The 20,681-nt window shown below is 41.4% G+C and overlaps 1 protein-coding gene across 2 annotated transcripts in view; it reads left to right on the forward strand.

Annotated features, from left to right (window-relative positions):
* LOC117250999 (E3 ubiquitin-protein ligase SH3RF3-like) overlaps nt 1-20,309 on the forward strand; it is a 150,123-nt gene extending 129,814 nt beyond the window's left edge. The window contains exons 7-10 of one of the 2 annotated variants that reach the window (XM_078174416.1): nt 2,558-2,841; nt 7,725-8,050; nt 17,288-17,658; nt 19,991-20,309. In XM_078174416.1, coding sequence (XP_078030542.1) covers nt 2,558-2,841; nt 7,725-8,050; nt 17,288-17,658; nt 19,991-20,159 — 1,150 coding nt within the window. In that variant the 3' untranslated portion in view covers nt 20,160-20,309. Of the gene's footprint in view, nt 1-2,557; nt 2,842-7,724; nt 8,051-17,284; nt 17,659-19,990 lie in introns of both variants that reach the window. The other variant, XM_033616950.2, reaches the window with a different exon arrangement.
* The last annotated feature ends 372 nt before the right edge of the window (nt 20,310-20,681 follow it).

The raw sequence follows: 20,681 nt of genomic DNA on the forward strand, positions 1-20,681 counted from the left end.
GGCATACATGCTGCTTCATGAGGATTTCCCACTCTGGTAAGAATGCAGCTTTCAGTGTAAAGGATTGTCTTTTGTTTAAAGTCGTAAAAATGACTGATAGCTGCCAAAAATATCTATATGGGCACATTTACAAGCCAACACACAGAACAACAGTACATGTACACATGTACAGTACATGTGCTGTCCAGAGAACCTCAGTTCAAAAAATCTGTGAATAACATCACTGTTTCTATTGATACAGACACACACACACATGCAGTACACACGCACACACAAAAAGCCATAACTCAGTATATGTGTGTGACGGGTAGTCGATGGGCGGCCATAAGAGTGTGAATACCGCCGAGTCAATAATGTTCAACTCACTGTTCTGCCATTCAGCACTCTGCAGACAGAAACTTGAGCAGCCTGCAGCTCCATATATGTTACAGTGGGACATTAAGTCGTGCTGATCCACCGGTCAGATGATAGCAATGAAATCACTCACTTTGACAGAGGATAATAGTGCTGTTTGTACCTCCTGCTCTGCTATTATGGACACAATATTGGCTATTAACATTTTGTAATAAACAAGAGTCTGCAGTCATGCTAGCAGCTCTGTGAAGCTAGACTCAGGCACAGCTTGGCTTTAAGATGAATGCTTACATCTGCATGCTAACATTACAAACCAGTATAATGGTTACCATGCTCAAAAGCATAACTTGGCTTATTAGCATGCTAATATTAGCTAATTAGCACTTGGGATGTTCCTAAGTTTGAACATAGACTAGTTGACTTATCTAAAAGTAGAATGCACAATTTAATCTATAAGGTTGAAAAAAAATTGTTAATCACATTTTTCAATAACCAATTGTATTTTTTTAAATGCTGCTGAAAATGACTTTGCACAGTGCATTATGAAATTGCACATCATCCTAAAAAACATGACAACAACTCACTAAGTAGAAGACAACAAATAACAATCAACAAAAACAACATTCTTCAAGAAAAAAATATTTAGAAATGGCATTTTCATTAGGTGAACGCAAACACATAAACAGCCTATCATATAGTAAAAAATTGGGGGGAAAAATCAGTCATCAGAATATGTATTAACATGTCATTTAAATGTTCCTTCATTGATAAAATAATAATTTTCATAATATGTTTGGTGCCAACTAGCGAGGATAACAACTTAATCGACTAGTCCACTAATTGCACACATCCCTAATTAGCACTAAGCACAAAGTGAAGCTGAGGCTGAGGAATGTCATGATAATGATAGTAATAAACTTTACTTATATAGCACCTTTTGTACAAGAAATGCAGCAAAAAGTGCTTTACAGTAAGAGCAGTATAAACACTGAGTGCTTCACATAAAAATGGAATGAACATGAAACAAAATTGATTCATAAAATCATAGAATTGTGATACTGTAAATCATAAAGTCAAGATTTTAAAACAGACGCGGCACCGTGAAGCGTAAATAGAAAGTAAAAGCATAAAAAGAAAGAGTTTCAGACCTGTATTAGGAAGTCAGAGCTTGTTAAAGGCTAAAGTGAACAGATGCTTTTTTATCTTTCTTTTAAAATCATTCAGTGAGCTGGCTTCCCTGGTATCTATAGGTAGTGTGTTCCATAGTTTTGGGGTATAAGTGACAAAGGCTGCATCCCCAATTTTCTTCTGGCCTGATGTGCTCTCCACTCTTGGTTCTGGTTAATAGCAGAGCTGCAGAATTTTTAATGAGCTGAAGGCTCCCAATGGTGTTTTTTAGGAGGCCAGTAAAAAGTGTGTTACAGCAGTCAAGTCGTCTTGAAATTCAAAGGAATGAATCAATTTCACAGCATCTTTTTCATTTAAAAATGGTTGTACCTTAGCTATGTTTCTGAGGTGGAAACATGATGTTTTTGTCACCTTGTTAATGTGGGACTTAAAGCTGAGATCTGAATCTAGGATCATGCCAAGACTTGTAACTTCAGATTTAATCCAGAGACTTAAATTCCCCAAACTATTAAGCAGCATTTCTCTTTTTGTTTTACAGCCGACAAGCACGATTTCAGTTTTGTCTTCATTTAACTTTAATAAATTATTGCTCATCCATTTATTTATTGTCAAAAGACAGGTGTTAATGGAGTTTATGGCTGCAGCAGTTTGGTTCAGCAGAGATGTACAGTCGTGTGCCATCTGCATAACTATGGAATCGAACATTGTGTTCTCTAATGATGTTACCACGTCATTTAGTATAGTTAGTTTACTTGTACATTAAAGTTTTGGAGAAATTCTACATTTAAACCTATAATGATGCTAGATGAAATTTCAGAGGTTCAACAAAGTTATTACAGTGTATCCTGATGGCCACATTCTTTGTCTGCACCAATTTTTATGGCAATCCATGTAATGATTTTTGAGATATTTCACTCATGAACGACAGTGGCAGACAGATATAGCCATCCATAGAGCCACTCCAGCATTGATTAGTATCACAGAAAAACCCCTGTTTCTAAAGCAGTACAGTGTATGTACAATGTACAATGTATGACTAGCACTGACAGTATCTCTAACCCTCTCTCCTCTGCAGGGCTCCGTTTGGAGCTGGTGCTTCTCGAAGCTCGTGTTTGTCCAGTCCAGTGGGTGGAGGAGGAGGAGGAGGAGGAAGTGGTTGTAGTAAAATCTCCGACCCATCATCCCCAGGGTCCCCAGGGCCCTCTTCGTCCCGTCCCTCCACCCCACTGGTAAACTCAACCAACTCTGTTAACCCCGCCAGTCCAGCCTCCTCTCCGCAAACTGCCGCCGCCCAGCTAAAGAACTGCCTGCGCTCCAGTCAGCACACGGTTAACCAGGCGCGCACCTCAATGCAGCTGGGTAAGCAGAAACATACACACACACACACACAATGGTCGAAATGCACATAATGGGTTTGAATCATTAAGCACTGGATTCATCAAACATTCAGAAGCATCTGTTTTCAGTTTTGATCCCAATCACATGTCACTGATTATCATGAATTAACATAATGGCACACCCCCACCATACCAAAGTAAATAAACGATTTATAATCTTCTTGTCCAAAGTGGCACTCAAGATAGAAATAATTGAGAACTTAGTGATTTTCAACACTTGTAAGAAACAAACAGCCTGCTAGTCTGCAACAGTATCAGCCACATTAAAGCCTCCCAGAATGTCACCATGTGAAAGGAGAGGTGAATCTTGTTCCATCCCTCTCGAGAAATGTTAAGCAAGTGAAAAGAGAGCATTTAATCACATGGAGATGTGTCTATCTCTGGTATTTTTCCAACGTCATGCTCTGCAACATCACGCTGTGTGGTGGGACTACTCAGCAGCCTTCAGGCTTACAGGAGCGGAGTGCAGATCATTTGGGTCCTCGCAGCATTTTATCCCCTTGGTCTCTGATTACAGAATAATAGAATATTGATCAGTCATTAATTCAAGCAGCCTCTGCACCATGTAAAAATTTGCAAGCATATGCTCACGGCAGCCTCTTTAACCTCCAGTTTCATCAATTATGTTAGTCATGTGTAAAGAAAAAAAAAAAACATCGGAGCTGCGAGAAATTGGGTGAATGCCCAAATGAATGAGTAGGATGAGATCCAGTTAGTGGCATTCAAATACAACTTGTGGCCAAAAGTTTGTGGAGATTTGAGCATTAAAATCATTCCAGAGTGTTGAGCATCTCATTCCAAAACCAAAACCAGACCAAAAGCATGCAAGTAAGGTCAACATTCTCACTCCCAACTCGTCAAATATCAACACTTGGTCAGTGGCCCTACACATCAAACTATGTTGCTCTTGGCACCCCTATCAGTTTTGAATGCTCAGGGACGACAATTTAGTTTCCACTAGTCACATGCACACAGTCTCTTTTCCGAATAAATTCCTCTACAGGTTTACTTTGTTTTTAGGTTTTTCGTTAGGTGTAGACAACAGAAGTGCTTGGTTAGGATTAGAGAAAAGATCCTAGTTTGGGTTTAAAAAATATATTCTTGTTGTAACGTGACATATCTCACATGATATGTGTCACATATGGGACATGGTGTCTCTTTTCGTTTTTACGCTGATGATACACCGATGTACCTGCCCGTTAGAGCCACAGACCCTGGAATGATGTGTTCACTTAACAGCTTCCTTACGGGAACCATGGATGTCAAAAACATTTCTTCAGCTGAACTCAAAACAGAGGAGGTCATGTAATGGAGAGCTTGTTGTCATCGAGCCCCAGCAGGTTACACAGTAAATTCTGCCTTTGACTCTACCCCTATTGGATAATATCAAACCTGTTGAAATCTTGGAGTCTAGTTTAACAGTACTTAAAGTTTGGAGCAGCCTGTCACAAAGCTTGTACTTTTAAAGTCACAGAGACAGTTTTACACGCCTTCATCTCTTCATGCCTGGATTACTGCAAGTTAAAAACCTAATGTACAAAATTCAGCTGCCAGGCTTTTAACCAGAACCAAGAGACATTGTCACATCACTCTAGTTTCAGCCTCTTTATACTGGCTCCCAGTATGTTTTAGAATAGATTTTAAGATTTTACTGATTATTTTTAAGGCTCTTCATGGTCTCTCTTCCAGTTATATCTCCGACCTCTTAGTGCCATACACGGCAGGATGTACTTTGCGGTCCTCGGGCAGAAGTCTTTGTCTGTTCTAGAGGCCTGACTAAAAACTAAAGGGGACAGAGCGTTTGCTGTCAGGGCCCAGTGTCTCTGGAACAATCTGCATGAGGTAATCGGGTCTGCTGAGTCAATGATCTCAAGTCCCTTCTTAAAACATACTTTTATATCAGAGAGCCTTTCCTGATTTTACTTGAGTTTTAAGTTCATTTAGACTGATTTATTTATTATTTCCTACACTAAAGTGTTTTTATCAGTTCTTTTAAAGTTGTTTTCATGTTTTGTCTGTTTTAATTATTGACATGTAAAACACTTCGTAACTCTGTTTTGAAAACGAAACATTGACTCTTGGTTTCATGCTGTGCACAATCAGCAGCCTCCTGGGTGTTTTACCAACCCCTTCACCTTGACCTCCTTGCTATACAGACTTTCTTGCTCTTTATACGACATAATTTGCCCTGAGCATCTATAATGACGCGGCCAGTGCATCTCATACAGGCGCTAAGGGTGCGTCAGTGTGTCAGAATCAGACACTGAGATCAACAGACCGAGCGTCAGTATTTGATGAGTTGGGAGTAGGGCTGCAACAATTAGTTGACTAATCGATGACTAATCGACTATTAGAATAATTGGTGATTATTTCAGTAGTCGACTAATTGGTTTGAGTCATTTTTAACAGAAAAGTACTATAAAAGTACCCCAAAACACTCTTATTGCAGCTTTTTCCGTTTAGATATTGGCAGCTTTACACACTCTCCCATGATGGTGAACTAAAACCCTTTGGCGTGAGTACGAAACAAGACATTAGATGACATAATTTTGGGGTTTGGGAGAGACAGACCGACATTATTCAACATTTTAACCCATTTTTTGATAAAATGATTAGTCGACTAATTGAAGAATTAATCGACAGATTAGTCGACAAAGAAAATAATCATTAGTTGCAGCCCTAGTTGGGAGTGGGAAATGGTTGGAAAAGTACGTGGACACATTGGCCATAAAGCATTTTTGCATTATATATTAGTATAGATTCATATTCACAATATCTTTTTTGTATCTTTTTTCCATTTCTCAATTTTCTTCAGCTATCACAGAGCTTAAAAAGGCAGACAAACACACTCACACGTAAAGGAAATAGTGTGTCCGCAATTCACCAAAGCTTGCGATGCATTTATTTCAGGCACATTTGCCTTTGTAAGATAGGAGAGACATTACAGAGGTGATAGGAAATGAGGGGAGAGAGATTAAAGGTGACATGCAACTCGAACCGGGGACATTGCAATTATGTTGTCACCGTCTTAACCCCTTTAGGCCCCCAAGACGGCCCTACACGGCATGTCTTTTGACTGGTGGGAAAAAAAAAACACAGAGAGATGAGAGAAGAACATGTAAACTCCACACAGATAGAACCCAGAGGGCGGGTGTGCTGTGAGGTGACAGATGTAACAACAGAGGTATCATGCTGAGAACAATTTTGCATTGAAAAAATATGTGTGATACTGTTATTGGAAGCAAACACCATGCACCCATCCTCACCCTGACTTTCCTCTGCACTATATGAACCCACTGAATCATCGCTGAACACGAACCGCTACTGCAGAGCAGCTACGGGAACATAGTGTAACTCACAGTAGAATAATTTAGCACAAACGCAGTGACATGCACTCAAACGTACAAACGGTGCACATACAGTCTGTGCACAGCACAGAGACGTCACTAAGAGCTCAGATCGCGCAGTGGTAATGTTTTTGCCTGCCACACACACGCTCAGACACACACACACACACACACACACACACACACACACACATACACACCTGTGTCTGTACAAGGTCTAGATCATATCAGCCTTGTTCTCCACTCAGAGTCTATTCATCTCTGCAGAACCCCTCTCTCTCCTTCCTTTTGTATGTTTTCTTTCTCCCTCTGAGAAAATAATGGTGACCGTTTCTTTTGGGAGAGTACACACTGTAAGAACGCTTCCAAAAATAACACACACACACAGACATGTGCACTCCCACATACATACACACACAGATTCCAAAACACACAGCTGAATGACATCACCGTGCTTTTTGTTTTATGGAGGCGTAATGACAGAGCTTCATGCCTCTCTCCGTCCACCTCTTTCCTTTTCTCCCTCTGTTTCTCTCTCACAGACACACAAACACACACACACACACACACACATACACACACACACACACACATCTGGTCTCCATTACAAAATAAAGTATGTGCATAGTTCTGGCGTTTAGTGGTTTTATCACATGACCAACATGGCTCTGTGGGTTTGTGCCTGAGTACTGCAGTGTAGAAGAGCAGGTGGCTTGCAAACACTGTGCGTGTGTGTGTGAGCTGTGTGCGTGCTGTGTGTGCATGCGCATGTGTCTATGCTTATGTGGGTGTGTGTTTTTGTGTACTTTTATCCTCATGAGCACCAAATGACCTCATACGAATTGAAGGCTGAGAAAAATGCTTCAAAACTCGGGACAACTCAGCCTGTTGTTTATGTCTACAAGGGCTTCGTTCAGAATTAGGGCCTCGAGTCACCTTTAAATTATTAACAGTATGTTACATACATTCTCTTTTCGGCAAGGTGTTTTAGATTTTGAACCTCATCCTTTCAGTTTGGTCTGCTCTGCTTGTGGGGTTTTGTCAGACCAAAAACTTGCAAGTGAGATGCATTGAAGGCTATTAGAAGACCCCACACTTTTAAATAAGTAATTCATAGCTAATTGTGTTCATGTACTGTATCTCTGTGAAGGACTGGTTTCTCTACCTCCCGCCCAGTGCATGTGGGGATAGACTCCAGCAGCCTTTACCAGCTTTTATTATGCTCAAGCTTTTAAGACTTCAGCAGAACAGTGTGTCAAGTGATTGCATTTTGCATTGCCTAGTATACCTTTTAGTGTAATCTAAAGTTGGCACAAAATCATCTAATAGTGGGGCTACATCCTGCAGGACACACCTGGTTATTTTGACTCCATATCTCTCCTCAGATATTGAGTGCTCCCAAAACATTGGCGTGTTGCCTCTCAGGACTAGTGATGACTGTGGGCGTTAAAAGTTTCTCACCTCTATATTAACAGTGTGTGTTTGTGTCTGTTTCCAGTCCACAGTCCTCCTGCCGGAAGCCCAGAACGCCCCACGGTGGCCCTCTCCCCCCTGCGTCCCCAGAGTTCCTCCCCCTCACGCTGCCCGGGCCAATCGGGTCGTCCTCTCTCCATGGTGTCTCCTGGACCCAGCTTAGGGCCGTCACCCCTCTCCTCCCCCGCCTCCAGGCCCCTCCTCCCACTCTCCTCTCCTCTGTCTTGTCTCACGCCTCCTAACGTGTCAGCCGTGCTCCTCAACGGGGACCCATCCAGCCCCCTGCAGCCGCCATCGCCGGGCCCCTCCCACGCTCCCACCCAGGGCGTCCTCGCACCCAAAGCAGAGAAGGTGAGCCTCATCCTCGCGAATAACTACAAAAGCACATTTTATCTCCGAGACAGTTATAGTTAGCTTATTTTAAGATGTGCCAGCGTTCAACAGTCACACTGTGAAAAATCCTCTGAGGGAATAGATACTGATGTCGCCTCAATTAACCAGATTTGCATGTAAAAGATTTATTGTGTTTTGAGAAATGAGAGCAACTTTTTTCTCTAATAGAATAATTGGATGTCTTGCTTCTACAATGCAATTTCTATTATTTTCTCCACATGCATAATGAGTACTGAACACAGTAACATCACAACTGTTTTCCAGAGGGAGTTAGAGACCCAAGTGCATCAAGACAAGGCAGATTGTGGGAAAATGGCTCCCCAAAAATTACAATCACAACTCTTGATCAAACAATAAGTCTTTGAATACTAATTGGTTCAACGACTTTTAATTAATGTTTACTTTTATTGAAAGAAGAGCACAGCCTCTTGACTGGGGCCGCAACTAACAATTATTTTGTCGTTAATTAGTCTTACTGTTATCTTGATAAATCTGTTTGTCATTTAGTAAGAAAATAATGAAAAATGTCCAATGCAGTTTTCCAAAACCCAACCTGGTGTCATCAGATAGCTAATTTTGTCTGATCAGCTCTTTAAAACCCAAAAAGTATTCATGTAATAGCACAATAGACAAAGAAAAACAGCAGCTCCTCACATCTGAGAGGCTAAAACCATGAAACGCTTGGTAATGTTTCCTACAAACTTATATTATATTATTATATTAAACAATTATCGCAGTTGTTGCAGATTATTTTTCTTTCCGTTGACTAATTGATTAATGGAGTAATTGTTTTAGCTCTTAATCTGATCGCCATTATTGTTGAAAATATCCAGAGTCAGGCAGCTGCTATGTTAAAGAAGGGAATTCAAAATGGTAAAACTAATGTTGAGTATGTGTGAGAGAACATTCATCTGTACCAGATCACATGTGAAAAGTGTGAAAAGAAAAAAACATGGTGCCACTTCCACTTCCTTTGATTCCCGAGGTATAATCATCCTGTGAAAAAAAAACCTCACCATGCGTATTTAAATTAACTTTAATCAGGTGGAAAAAAAGGTGTTTTATCTTCCAGGTTTTATATGGCTTTGAGTATGTGAAGTCTATTGTGTGTGTGTGTGTTTGTGGTGTGTGTAAAGTGCCAGGAGTCCTCTCCTACCTCAGTAAGTGTCATTCACCCAGGCAGCTGGCGCAAACGCTGAACGCCATCCTATATGCTGTGAGATGTGCGGTGTTAAAGCTGTGGATGTTAAATCGGGTTGCGCTGACAGTGAAGGATGGCACCGAAAGCTCGCATCTGTCTCAGCTCCATTTGTTTCACTGTTGGCTCCACCGTCTGGGACAGCTAATCTATGGCTAGCTGACAAACAGCTCATTGACTATGGAACAGCAGGCAGCGGCCTTGTTTACATCGTCACACTCAAAGATGGCTCGGACGGATCCAGGATTATTACTCATGCGCCGGATATATCTCATAAAAAGTTGGAACAAGGTAGTTAAAGCGCTGTACGCTGTTTGATAAAGGGTTTATTGTTAAGTTGTCATCCTTGCATGTCACTCTGATGTTAAAGAATGGTCCCATCTTATCACAATCACATACAGTGTCTGCCTAAGAAAATAGTTTGTTTTGGAATGATTTTTCTCAGCTGGCCATAAATCCTACGTGACGACTCACCTCACCCAGCCTAAATGAGCTGCTGCTCTTCCAAAACAACCTCTCAATATGCATTTTGGCTGTAGTGGTAGCATCCAGTTTTGATCTAAATGCTCTTTCAGAGGCTTTTACGCCCTGACAAGATTAAAATTCTGGAGGAAAAACAGAACATTCCCCAGGTTTTGGGGCAGAGTGGCTCCATAGATCAAATTTAAAGATATTCCTGCCAAACAATCAACTGTTGCTCGCCTCAGTCCCAAAATATTTCATCTTCACAGTACCCCTTTAAAAAATGTTCAGCCTAATTCTTATTCACAGCACTTACCTTTGTAGCTTTGAGCTCAGCAGAGCAGAAACATCAGGTTTGAAGTCGGGGCGGTGATGAGGCCGCACAGAGTCGGCCTTTGTTGCAGAGGAAATGATGAAGCAGCTATGATAAGTGTCTGGCACACACAGTTAGGATAATCTCTGCTCGACACACTGTCACACTGTCTCGAGCGCAGCCGGCATTACAGACACATATCACGTCGGACACTGAGATGTGTCTGTAGACTGTTTCCACAAAGTCTGCACACGCAGGGCAGCTGCCAATGAAAAGGCTGTCAGAAGCGCCTGCAGTTATTCAGAATGTCCCGAAAAAGTCTGAAAATGAAAAACTATGATTAACTCTATAGTCCAGATTACTTAAAGCCTTGAGCTGAGATAACATAAGACTTCCATTTTTACTTTGCCTTGAGCTATTTTTGCATTTATTGATTGCAAATAGAGTTTTATATTGTACTGTTGACTGGCATTAAAAGTCCAGTGTGCAGGATTTAGGAGGATGTACAGGCAGAAATTGAATATAATATGATAAGTATATTTTGTGTGTAATCACCAGAAAATAAGGTTTGTTGTGTTTTCCTTACCTTAGAATGAGCCGTTTATATATAGGGAGCAGGTCTTCATTTATGGAGATGTTTCTACAGTAGCCCAGATTGGACAAACCAAACACTGGCTCTACATAGGCCCATTTGCAATTTTGCGTCATTTAGCAGCATTGGAAAAACACTGATTTGTAACATGAAACCTCTTTATTCCATGTTTACACCAGTTTAAATCACTGGTTCCATTAGTTTCTGAAAGAAGAGACCTCTGTGGATAATTCCGCTCCTGCTTAAAACCTCCTAAACATATGGATATTAACCTACCAGAGAAAAAGGTGAGCATATATTAGCATATTGTGGGCAGAAACTGATGTACAACACATCATTCCTCTCATCCCTCTGAGTTATCTTAATACTGCTGTGTCTGCTCTGAAAGGTAAAATTCAACACCTGGATTATCTCTCCAGATGTGATGTTTTTAAATGGAACGTGTGCAATTTCTTATATTTTGCATGAAAGACAAGCACACACATACAGGCATTGATACCATTTATTTACATAACAGCACTTAAAAGGAAAAGAGAGAGAGAAGGAGACATTATAGCTTTAGTTCAATGTCAGCATCCTGTCAGAGTGCCGCAGAGCAAGGCACTCCTCCGCTGCTAAATTAGACAGAAATTGTTTGACAGATGAAATTATGAGTGTTTGCTGCCATCTGGTGGTTTATTTTGGAACAGCACCAGCAGTTTGACTCACTCGTGTACACACACATATGCGCATACACACTCACAGGAGGCAGATTAAGCCTTTAAGCCTGCAGATGAAAGAGGAGAGGGAGTAATTATTCACTTTTTATCTGCCGCTTCTCTTTCTTCCTTTCCCCCCCTTCTTTCTGTCCTCCTCTACCTCTCTCCCCGTTTGCCGAGTCCCTCCTTCCCTCTGTATCTCACCGTTTTCTCCCCTTCTCTTCATCTATATTTTCCTCTCCATCTTCTCCTCCCTCTCCCCAAATTAAAATTCAAACAAGCTTTATTTGCATGGCAGGAAGGAAATCTGTGTCGCCAAAGCAGAGGAACAGTGCGCGTCATTAGATTTGTGTAAAAGTTATTAATGTTCGGTGGAGGGGAGTTAAACAAAAAGGCTACACAGTCCTAATCCTGGGAGAAATAATCAAGTCTTGGTATTTAGGGAAATGCGTATCTCTAAAGCATCAGTATTTGGAGTGCAAGAGCAAGGAATGCTGTTTGTTTTCTGCGGTGCTGAGTCAAAGTGTTTATACAGCCTCTCTTGCTTTGTAAGCACTTTTCCATGCTGTCCTATGTCTATACTAAGACTGGTCATGAGGACTATGAACCGGTATTGTTTTTCCTTTAGCTATTTGATTTTGATCAGATATTGAGACAGATTTTTGTCACTCTTACCAAGAATTTGCTAACAGTGTAGATGTATGAGTTTGATTGTTGGGTGTTTGCATAGATTAGACTATAAGGTAATTGACGGTGCCTGACCTGTGAGTCTGTCTGGCTTTATTAGGGTCCAAATGTATTTTCTGGCTAACGAGATTACTGCTGGGCCATTATTGGTTTGTTGATCAACAAAATCCAACATATCCACTGACAGGTGAAGTGAACAACATTGATCATCTTGTTACAATGCAATGTTCTGTCGGGAAAACTTGGGGCCGGATGTTCATGTTGATGCCACCAGACACACCCCACCCCCCCAAACCCCAGTGCAGACTAGGTAACTTCCCCTTATGGCAACAGCACTCCCAGTAGCAGTGGCCCCCCAGCAGGACAGTGTACCATGCCACACCACAAAAACTGCTCAGGAGTGGCCCGAGGAACATGACGAAGAGCTCAAGGTATCAACCTGGCCTCCAAATCCCCAACTCATCAAACATCTGTGGGACGTGCTGGTACCCCACCTCACAACCCACAGTACTCAAAAGATCTGAAGCCAAGGCGTTGGTGCCAGACACCAACGGACACCCTCCAGAGATCCTGTGTCCATGCCTTGACAGGTCAGAGACAAATCCGGTCCAAGGAGGATCGACCATGGATCGGGGGTACCTCGGGGGTAACAGCATGGCCAACAGATGTTCGACACTGCCATCGACAAGTGCTGTCGCCATTAAGGGGTTTACTTGGTCTGCAACGGTGTTCGGGTGGGTGGAGCGCTTCAAGTAGCATTCTTATGAATGCCAGGACCAAAGGTTTCCCAGCAGAACATTGCACTGTAACAAGATCATCAGTGTTATTCACTTCACCCACCAGCAGTTTTAATGTTTTGGCTGATCGGTGTATGTGCTGGTTTTTGTCAGTGTCATATTTTTAGGTTTTTGGACCGTTTGTCAAACAAAACAAGCTATTTTGCAATGATAACTTGAGCTTTCAAGACTTATGATAGCCATTTTTGACTGATAAAAAAAATTAACTGGATTGATCAAGTGTTAGTTGCAGCCCAAAGTCAAAGTAGGTGTACTAGGTGCAGGTTTACTTTGGGAGCCAATTGCAAAGGCCTGCAAATTTGATGTCACTGTTGGGTGGAAAAATAAGTAATAAAAAAAACCAGATACATCTAAAATACTAGATATACCAATGTGTCATTTGTAATGTAATTCTAAGTCATGATTATCCCAAGATAAGCTCTCAATTGTAATAGGCTGGAGAGTATTCCATACATCAAATGTACTGCAGCAAGTTTATTACCTGATATTTTGGGAATCGTTCAAACTGGGGCATATGAGGTGAAAACAGATGCTTGAGATGCTCTTTTGTTAAGAAAGGAGAGAGAAGTCATTAAGCATTAATGACTAAAGTCACAAGGTTTGCACTTACAATGCGAGGAGCTGTGATTCACACAGAAAACACGCTCTTCAGAGAGAACATGTTCCGGTGGTGGAAACTGAGAGCTCACAGAGATGAAGGCGTAGAAACAAACAGCAACACGTGTAGTATTTACAGCAGCTTAATTGTAAGACCAACGCTTTTTGATTCGTGGCCTTCATCAGGGTCATCCAGCCCACAGAAACAAATAACAAACACCAGAGCTTGACAACAGAAAATCTGTGGAAACCAGCTTTGCTCTGGAGGCACCTGAGGCTAAAGAATGAGGCACATATGTACAGCTGTGTTGTTTGTTTTAGATCTGAGTGCTGAGTTTATCATTTAGCTCTGCGTTCCAGACTTTGCAGCACAGGTTTACACTAAATTAATTTTATCCTCTGCTTTTGCTGCCGCTGTTTCTGTTTCTGTGATGACACTTTGGTTCAATGTACTGTTCAGTTTCAATTACATGCAAGTTGCCTGAGCAGCCACTCGCGCAGTGAGCTCTGCAGCATACGGTTGCAGCTGTTGGTCACAGCTCCAGTATTTTGGTCTCTGTCCCGCTGACATTCCCTAAAATGTTTTTCTGCTCCATCATCAGCTACACAGACAGACAAGAAAACACTCAACACATTTTTAGAAATACTGACAAGGTGTGCAGTGTGGTAAATCGCTAAAAAGTCTGCATATAGTGCGGTCGCAGAGGCTTTCCATGCTGCTGCTGATCATATTTATTATGTTTGCTGTGGTTTGGATGTAATTCAGTTACAGATTTCAGCTTAAAGCAAATATATTTTAACCCCTCTCTTAGATTAATTTGCTTTTCTCTTGTTAAAGAGGAGAGGGTTGATGTGGTCAACAAGTCACTTCCTCTCTTTATGTTCTGGTTTCTCTCCTTCAATCTCTGCTGCTCTGTATTTATTTATAACCACCTGTTTTAGAAGCATCCTCCACTCTTTTCTATCCTGACTTAAATATATATTTTTTACAAATAAACACAGTACAGTGTGAATCCTGAGTTTTCCATTTTGTTTTTTAAGCTTTCCTGTTTACAACTTCATGTGGTTACCATGACAACTGTCTATCACAGCACAGCAAAGACAGCGTTTGATGGAAAATGAATGTTAAAAAAAAAACCAAGATGCTTGATCCAGCAGCCCATATATAAAAGAAACAGATGGCTGAGGCGGAGACAGGGCTGATATGAGGGCCTCATGCATCTACAAAAAACATGTAATTATGCTCAGGCATGCTCAGTATTGATCCACACTGTCATGACTGAGACTGTAAAATCAGGCCGAGCAGCCAAAGACACAAAGCTGTTTTGTCTTCCTGCTATCTCTCAGGGTTTGACTGAATAGACTGTGTCTTACAGCCTTTACATAATCAAGCATGAAGGAAACACAGATGGAAAAAATGTGACTTTAAAGGTGCCACTTAGAAACACTTTCTCCTTAATCAATTAGTTAATTCTTAAGACCACTGCAGTAAATGCATATATATTCAGCTTGAAGGATCGTAAGCTGACCACTTTGCTTAGCCACTTGCCTGTTCAAAATTGTGACTGTGCAGGTAACAATTATTACCGTTATCTTAATTCTTTCTGCTGAGTTATAAGAGTAATAACAACTCCCACTGTCATCATCACTTGTTAGTGAAGGTCATAAAAATGCCCATAAAAATTAGTCCACATGACATTGCCAAGTGAGGAACAGTTTTTTTTTTATTTATTTATTTTTTATCTAAAACATGCAACCTGTCCATCTGTTTTAAAACCACTTTCCAGTAATTGGCAAACCTGGCAACATCAGTAGCCAACACAGTGATTTTGTTTTTTTTCTCTGTGGCTGTGAAACCAACAAAAATAGCTCTGTAGTCTCAGCACTAACATAAAATCCTGTGTAAATATACACTGGTTTAAAGCAGGGGTCTTCTACATTTTTTTAGGCCAAGCACCCTTTAGCTCAAGGAGAGATGGAGCAGGAACCTCCTACCAGATGTACTGTATACAACTGTCTTGCACTTAAGATAATTCTCTGACTGTTTTCAGGTCTTAGCTTTTGTAGCATGGCTAGGTGCGTTAGCCTCAACCTCTGCAACTGGTGGTTTCTGAGGTGGACGGTGTGTCAGACTGACTCGAAAAGTTACAAAACGATCCATTGTGGCCAGTGCCGTAACGGAAACACGTGAGGCCCGCCCGCAGCAAACCCGAGTGACAACAAAGAAAACAGGATTGAAATATATGTTTGTTTTATTGTTATGCCAATATCTACTCTGGGCACACAGACAAAAGGATCACAATGTGCTCCTATGTAATTGTTTAAAAAAAAAAAAAAAACATAGTTGTTGACCGAGTGGGGGAGGGGCCCCTTAGACTCCAAGGCCCCCCTGCCTCACAGGGGCTGCGGGGGTATACTTTAAGGGCGTGATTGTGGCTCATAACAATGTCCATACACTTGGAATGATAAAATAGCCAAAATATTTTAATAGTATGTAAATGTTACAGTGCCGCACAGTGATTTAGCATTAGCTAGCTCACCTGATTGCACAAGGATATGGGTAGTTGTCCTGTTATTAATGTTGTATACTGTAAATTGAATGAGTTTTTTTAATAATAGGCCAATTTATCTTTGCTAATAATATATCGGATTTGTGTTAATGTGTATTTTCAGTCAAATTTTAATTTAAAAAAAAGGAAAGGAAAGGAAAGGAAAAAAAAACTTCAAGTAAAACTTTAATTAAATTATCAAACAATAATTTGGCAGTCTCCCTGCAGTAACTGTGGGGACCCCCTAGGGGTTGCAGGCCCCCTGTTGAAGAGCCAGGGTTTAAAGGAATAGTTAAATATTTGAAAAAAATGAATATGCACAAAACTCCACCTGTTAGTACCTCTAAAGCAGTGGTTCCCAACTGGTTGGTCGCAGTCCAGAAATGGGTGGCGGGTCCATTCCGTATGGACTGCGAGTGACTCACAAACATGTCAAGTTTGGAAAAAGCACACTTTGTTTTTAATTACAGTGAGTTTCTGACACAGAATTTTTAGCTTGAAGTGTCATTTCCTGCTGTAGAGTGAGTGACTAACTGACAGCCACTTGACAGAGACAGCAAACTAGCATGACGACATGGCCAAACGCAATTATGATACTGAATGTATTAAACTGTGTGGACCTTGAACTAGGCTAATGACTAAGAAGAGATCTGGACCAGTCGGGAACCACTGCTCTAAAGCTCACTAATTAATACATCGTATCATAGGTGATATTGTTTCTTTGTATGTATATATGAACAAATGTGGGAAAGAAAGCAGATATGATTAGCTCCCAAAATGTTTTACTTTACAGGGGGAAGACCAAAGAAAATCATTTGAAATTGTGCAGGGCTGTGTCCTAGACAGCACCAAAGCTGCAGCATAAAAAAGATTTAATGTCATTCAGAATTCCTGAGACTTTGTCCACATGAATACTGAAAGGACACCTGGCTCACCTGGCTTTCCTGTCTGCCCTCTGATAAAACAAATGTGCTTTTGTCACCAGTTGTATTCCCTGTGTCAAATGGTGTCAACAGAAAAATATTTTTCTATTTGTTTTATAAATGTGCTTTTTGATTAATGTGTAGGGAGAGCGTTTGAGCCCTGTGGTTTCTTTATATAGAGAAAAGAAAAGAACAGATATTCAGTAGACATATTGTTTACACTGACACTGTTTTCATTACCATCTTGTCACTTCTCAAGATAGGCTTTATGAAACCTATATCCCTGTATATCTCACAGCATCTGTTTGTGTGCTCCTCCCTCTCCATCTCCTTTTTCATTTCCCTCCATCTTTTCATTCGCTCTGTCCATCCTCAGAAGGAGAGGAAAGCAGGAGGTTTATTAAAGCTTCTGTCAGGGGCGGCGGCCAAGAAGAAACCACGCTCACCTCCCTCCTCCCCGCCCACTCACGACCCCTCGTTGGCCGGCCAAGGCGCCGTCGCCACCGACCCGGCCCACCATCCGCACCACCATCACCACCATGCTCGCTCAGGTTCCTGTCCGATGGCTTCGCAGGGGCGAGCCGGCTCCTGTCCAATCGAGAGTGAGATGGCGGGCGCTATTGGGCTGGAGCCTCTGCACAGGAAGTCCGGTTCTCTGGACACCAATTTCCCCTTGTCACCCCCACCGACACGTGCTGGCAACGCTCTGATGGTCCTCCGGCCTGAACCCAAACCCTTGTCCAGAGAGAGGTGCGCGCACACACACACACACACACACACACACACACTTCAGTCAAAGTGACAGTGTTCATCGGGAATTCTAAAGGCCACCATTCACGTCCTTGTTGTTGCCACATCATCTGAGATTTAATATCTACACACAATATTTGAGCACAAGTCCCTCAGAGCTGACCAGGAGCAACACATAATACTGCTGTGATTGATCAGTAGATCAACTTTTTATCCCACGGTGATACAACCATACACAAACCAACAGCCTTTAAGACTCAAGCTCTGTTGTTATACACACACAAACACTCCCACACACACTTCATGCCCCTCAGAGCAAACCTGTTCAATCAGGAACACATACTTATAGACACTCGGACTGTGTCACGGGACATGGGAGAGGAATAAAGCATTTAATGGTAGCATGTACTCCACTGTCTGCATGAAGGTGTGTGTGTGTGTGTGTGTGGGTGGGTGGGTGTGAGAGAGAGAGAGAGGAGAGAGTCAGAGGGAAAGCTGTTATTACAAACATAAAACATCAAATGCCTTTCAACAGTCCCTCTCTGAAGGGCTTGTCAAAAGGCATTCTGGGAAATGCAGGAAACCAATAGGGCTGTACTGAATGGTTCGAAGCTTCAAGTCAAGTCAAGTCAATTTTATTTGTATTGCACATTTGATACACAGGTAAACACTATGCGCTTTACAGAAAAACATAAAAAAAACATTAAACAATGAGATAGAAAACCTATAAAATACTCCACATACATAAATAAACTGTAGAGTACACACACGTACACTGAAAACAGTTAGCACTCACAAATGGACTGCTGGATGATACAGTTGCAGCAGATCTCAGGTTATCAGGTGGTTTGTTCCAGAGAGCAGCACCACAGTGACTAAATGCACCTTCACCTGATTTAGTTTTAATCCCTGGGACATTCAGGAGACACATGCTTGATGATGTGAGGGATCTGGTTGGGCTATAGCTAGTGAGCAGGTCAGAAATGTATTAAGGAGCTATATCATATGGGGCCTTGTAAACAAGAAGTAATATTTGAAATCAATTCTGGACACTACTGACAGCCACTTGAGTGTTTTCAGTGCAGGTGTAACATGTTCTATTATCCTTGCTCTTGTTAGCACTCTCACTGCAGCATTCTGAATGAGCAGGAGCCTAAAGACTGTCTTTGCTGACATTCAAATTCTAAATCATCTTTTTTTGCATGTCTATTCATTCCGTTTTGACCTGGTATTTCTGCACAGTTGCAGATAAAGATTAGGCTATGCAGATATTATCAGTATTATATTATTTGTAGAGTTAGATTGCAGTGTGGCATGGGTGGATTATAAGACAATTGGCCCATTGGCACAGACATGCAAAAGGCCCACCACCTACATATGAGGAAGACACAAAGACTTTGTGGTGGTTTGGCGTGTCTTTGTAGTCATTGCTCATCCTTTTGGGGTTTTGTGTCTCTCTGTGGTCATTTTGAGTCTCCTTCTGGTTGGTTTGTGTTAAATTGGGTGAAAGTTTTGCAGGTGAAGGCCAGAGGGGCCCTGATACTTCAGGCTTGTGTCCTGTAGGCCCTTTCAGTAATCACATCCATGAGTGGGGCTGGGTAGTAGTGATTACATGGCTGATGTCAGGCAGGTTTGGGTAAGCTTACTGGAAAATATTATGGGTTTAGGTGGGTGGGTAAAAAAGTGACAAAGCAGTGTTCCATGTAGGTTATTAATAACTTACAGAAACACTATGTGCGAATGTCCCCCATCTCCCTCTTTCTGTGTTTCTTAAACACCGTAGCACTCAATCTTTTTGTATTGATTTTTTAATTTTGTATTAATGTTTAATTTTTTTTGTTTTGGATTAACGGGGCATTAATGACATTTATTCATTAATGAAAGTTGATTTAATAAAATATGACAAATTTTTTTAATCCTATGAATCACTTTATTCAAATAGAGGACTTTGTCTGAAGATTTTTTGTGTTGTTGTTTTTGGTGATGTCTGTCATAAAATATGATGACAGCCATTCAAATTTTCAATTGAAAATCTCAACAGACACTTTGAATTAAAAAAAGACATTTGGTGGAACCCTAGAAATAGAAATTTCTAAATGCAGTAAGCAAAGCAGGTTGAGAGAACATGTGATTCCCTGAATCCATTAAACATAATTTTATCTAAGGGTCGATATTTTCTCTTACCCATAATATACACTGCTTTCTGTACCTGGCAACACACTGATATTTTCCACACGTACCTGCAGTGATTGGATTCTTTCAGGTGGGCTGTACCAGCATGTGATGATGTCCACAGCAATGTGTGTGTTACAATAGTGTATTTGTGTGGCAGGTATCGTGTGGTGGTCCCCTACCCGCCCCAGAGCGAGGCTGAGATCGAGCTGCGGGAAGGGGACGTGGTGTTTGTCCACAAGAAGAGGGAGGACGGCTGGTACAAAGGCACCCTGCAGAGGACGGGACAGACCGGCCTGTTTCCCAGCAGCTTCGTCGAGAGCTTCTGAGCTGGAGAAAAAAAAATGGACAAAGAACAAAACACTGTTCCTGTTCCTGAGTCGCAAAAACACACAGGCTTCATGGCTATACACACACACACACACCAAGAGTGGACCGACATTGGTTTCTAAGAATTACACTTTTGGATTAAAGATAGACACTGCAAAAATACATTTTCTTTAAAAAGCTACTAATTATTCTGGATTTCAATGGAAATTTTTAGTTTCACATGATGGTCAAAATGCTTTTTTAAACACTGAAATAATCAAATTAGAAGCTGTTGAATACTGGCACAAAATATCATTATTGGAAATTGTCTTTAGAATCCCATATCGGTCCAACTAATTCACACACACACACTTACACGCACACACACACACGCAGGAAAGTTAGCCCCAATTTCAACCAGCCACACAGCAAGCAGGGCGGCTTTTCCCGTCGCTCTCCCGGGGACAGCGTTGGGTCAGAGGGGCTCCTTTGGACTAATTGTCCAGACCCGTGATGTTGACTACTGAAGGCACACAGACTCA

This window comes from Epinephelus lanceolatus, chromosome 14 (assembly GCF_041903045.1).
Source record: "Epinephelus lanceolatus isolate andai-2023 chromosome 14, ASM4190304v1, whole genome shotgun sequence".
Lineage (NCBI taxonomy): Eukaryota > Metazoa > Chordata > Actinopteri > Perciformes > Serranidae > Epinephelus > Epinephelus lanceolatus.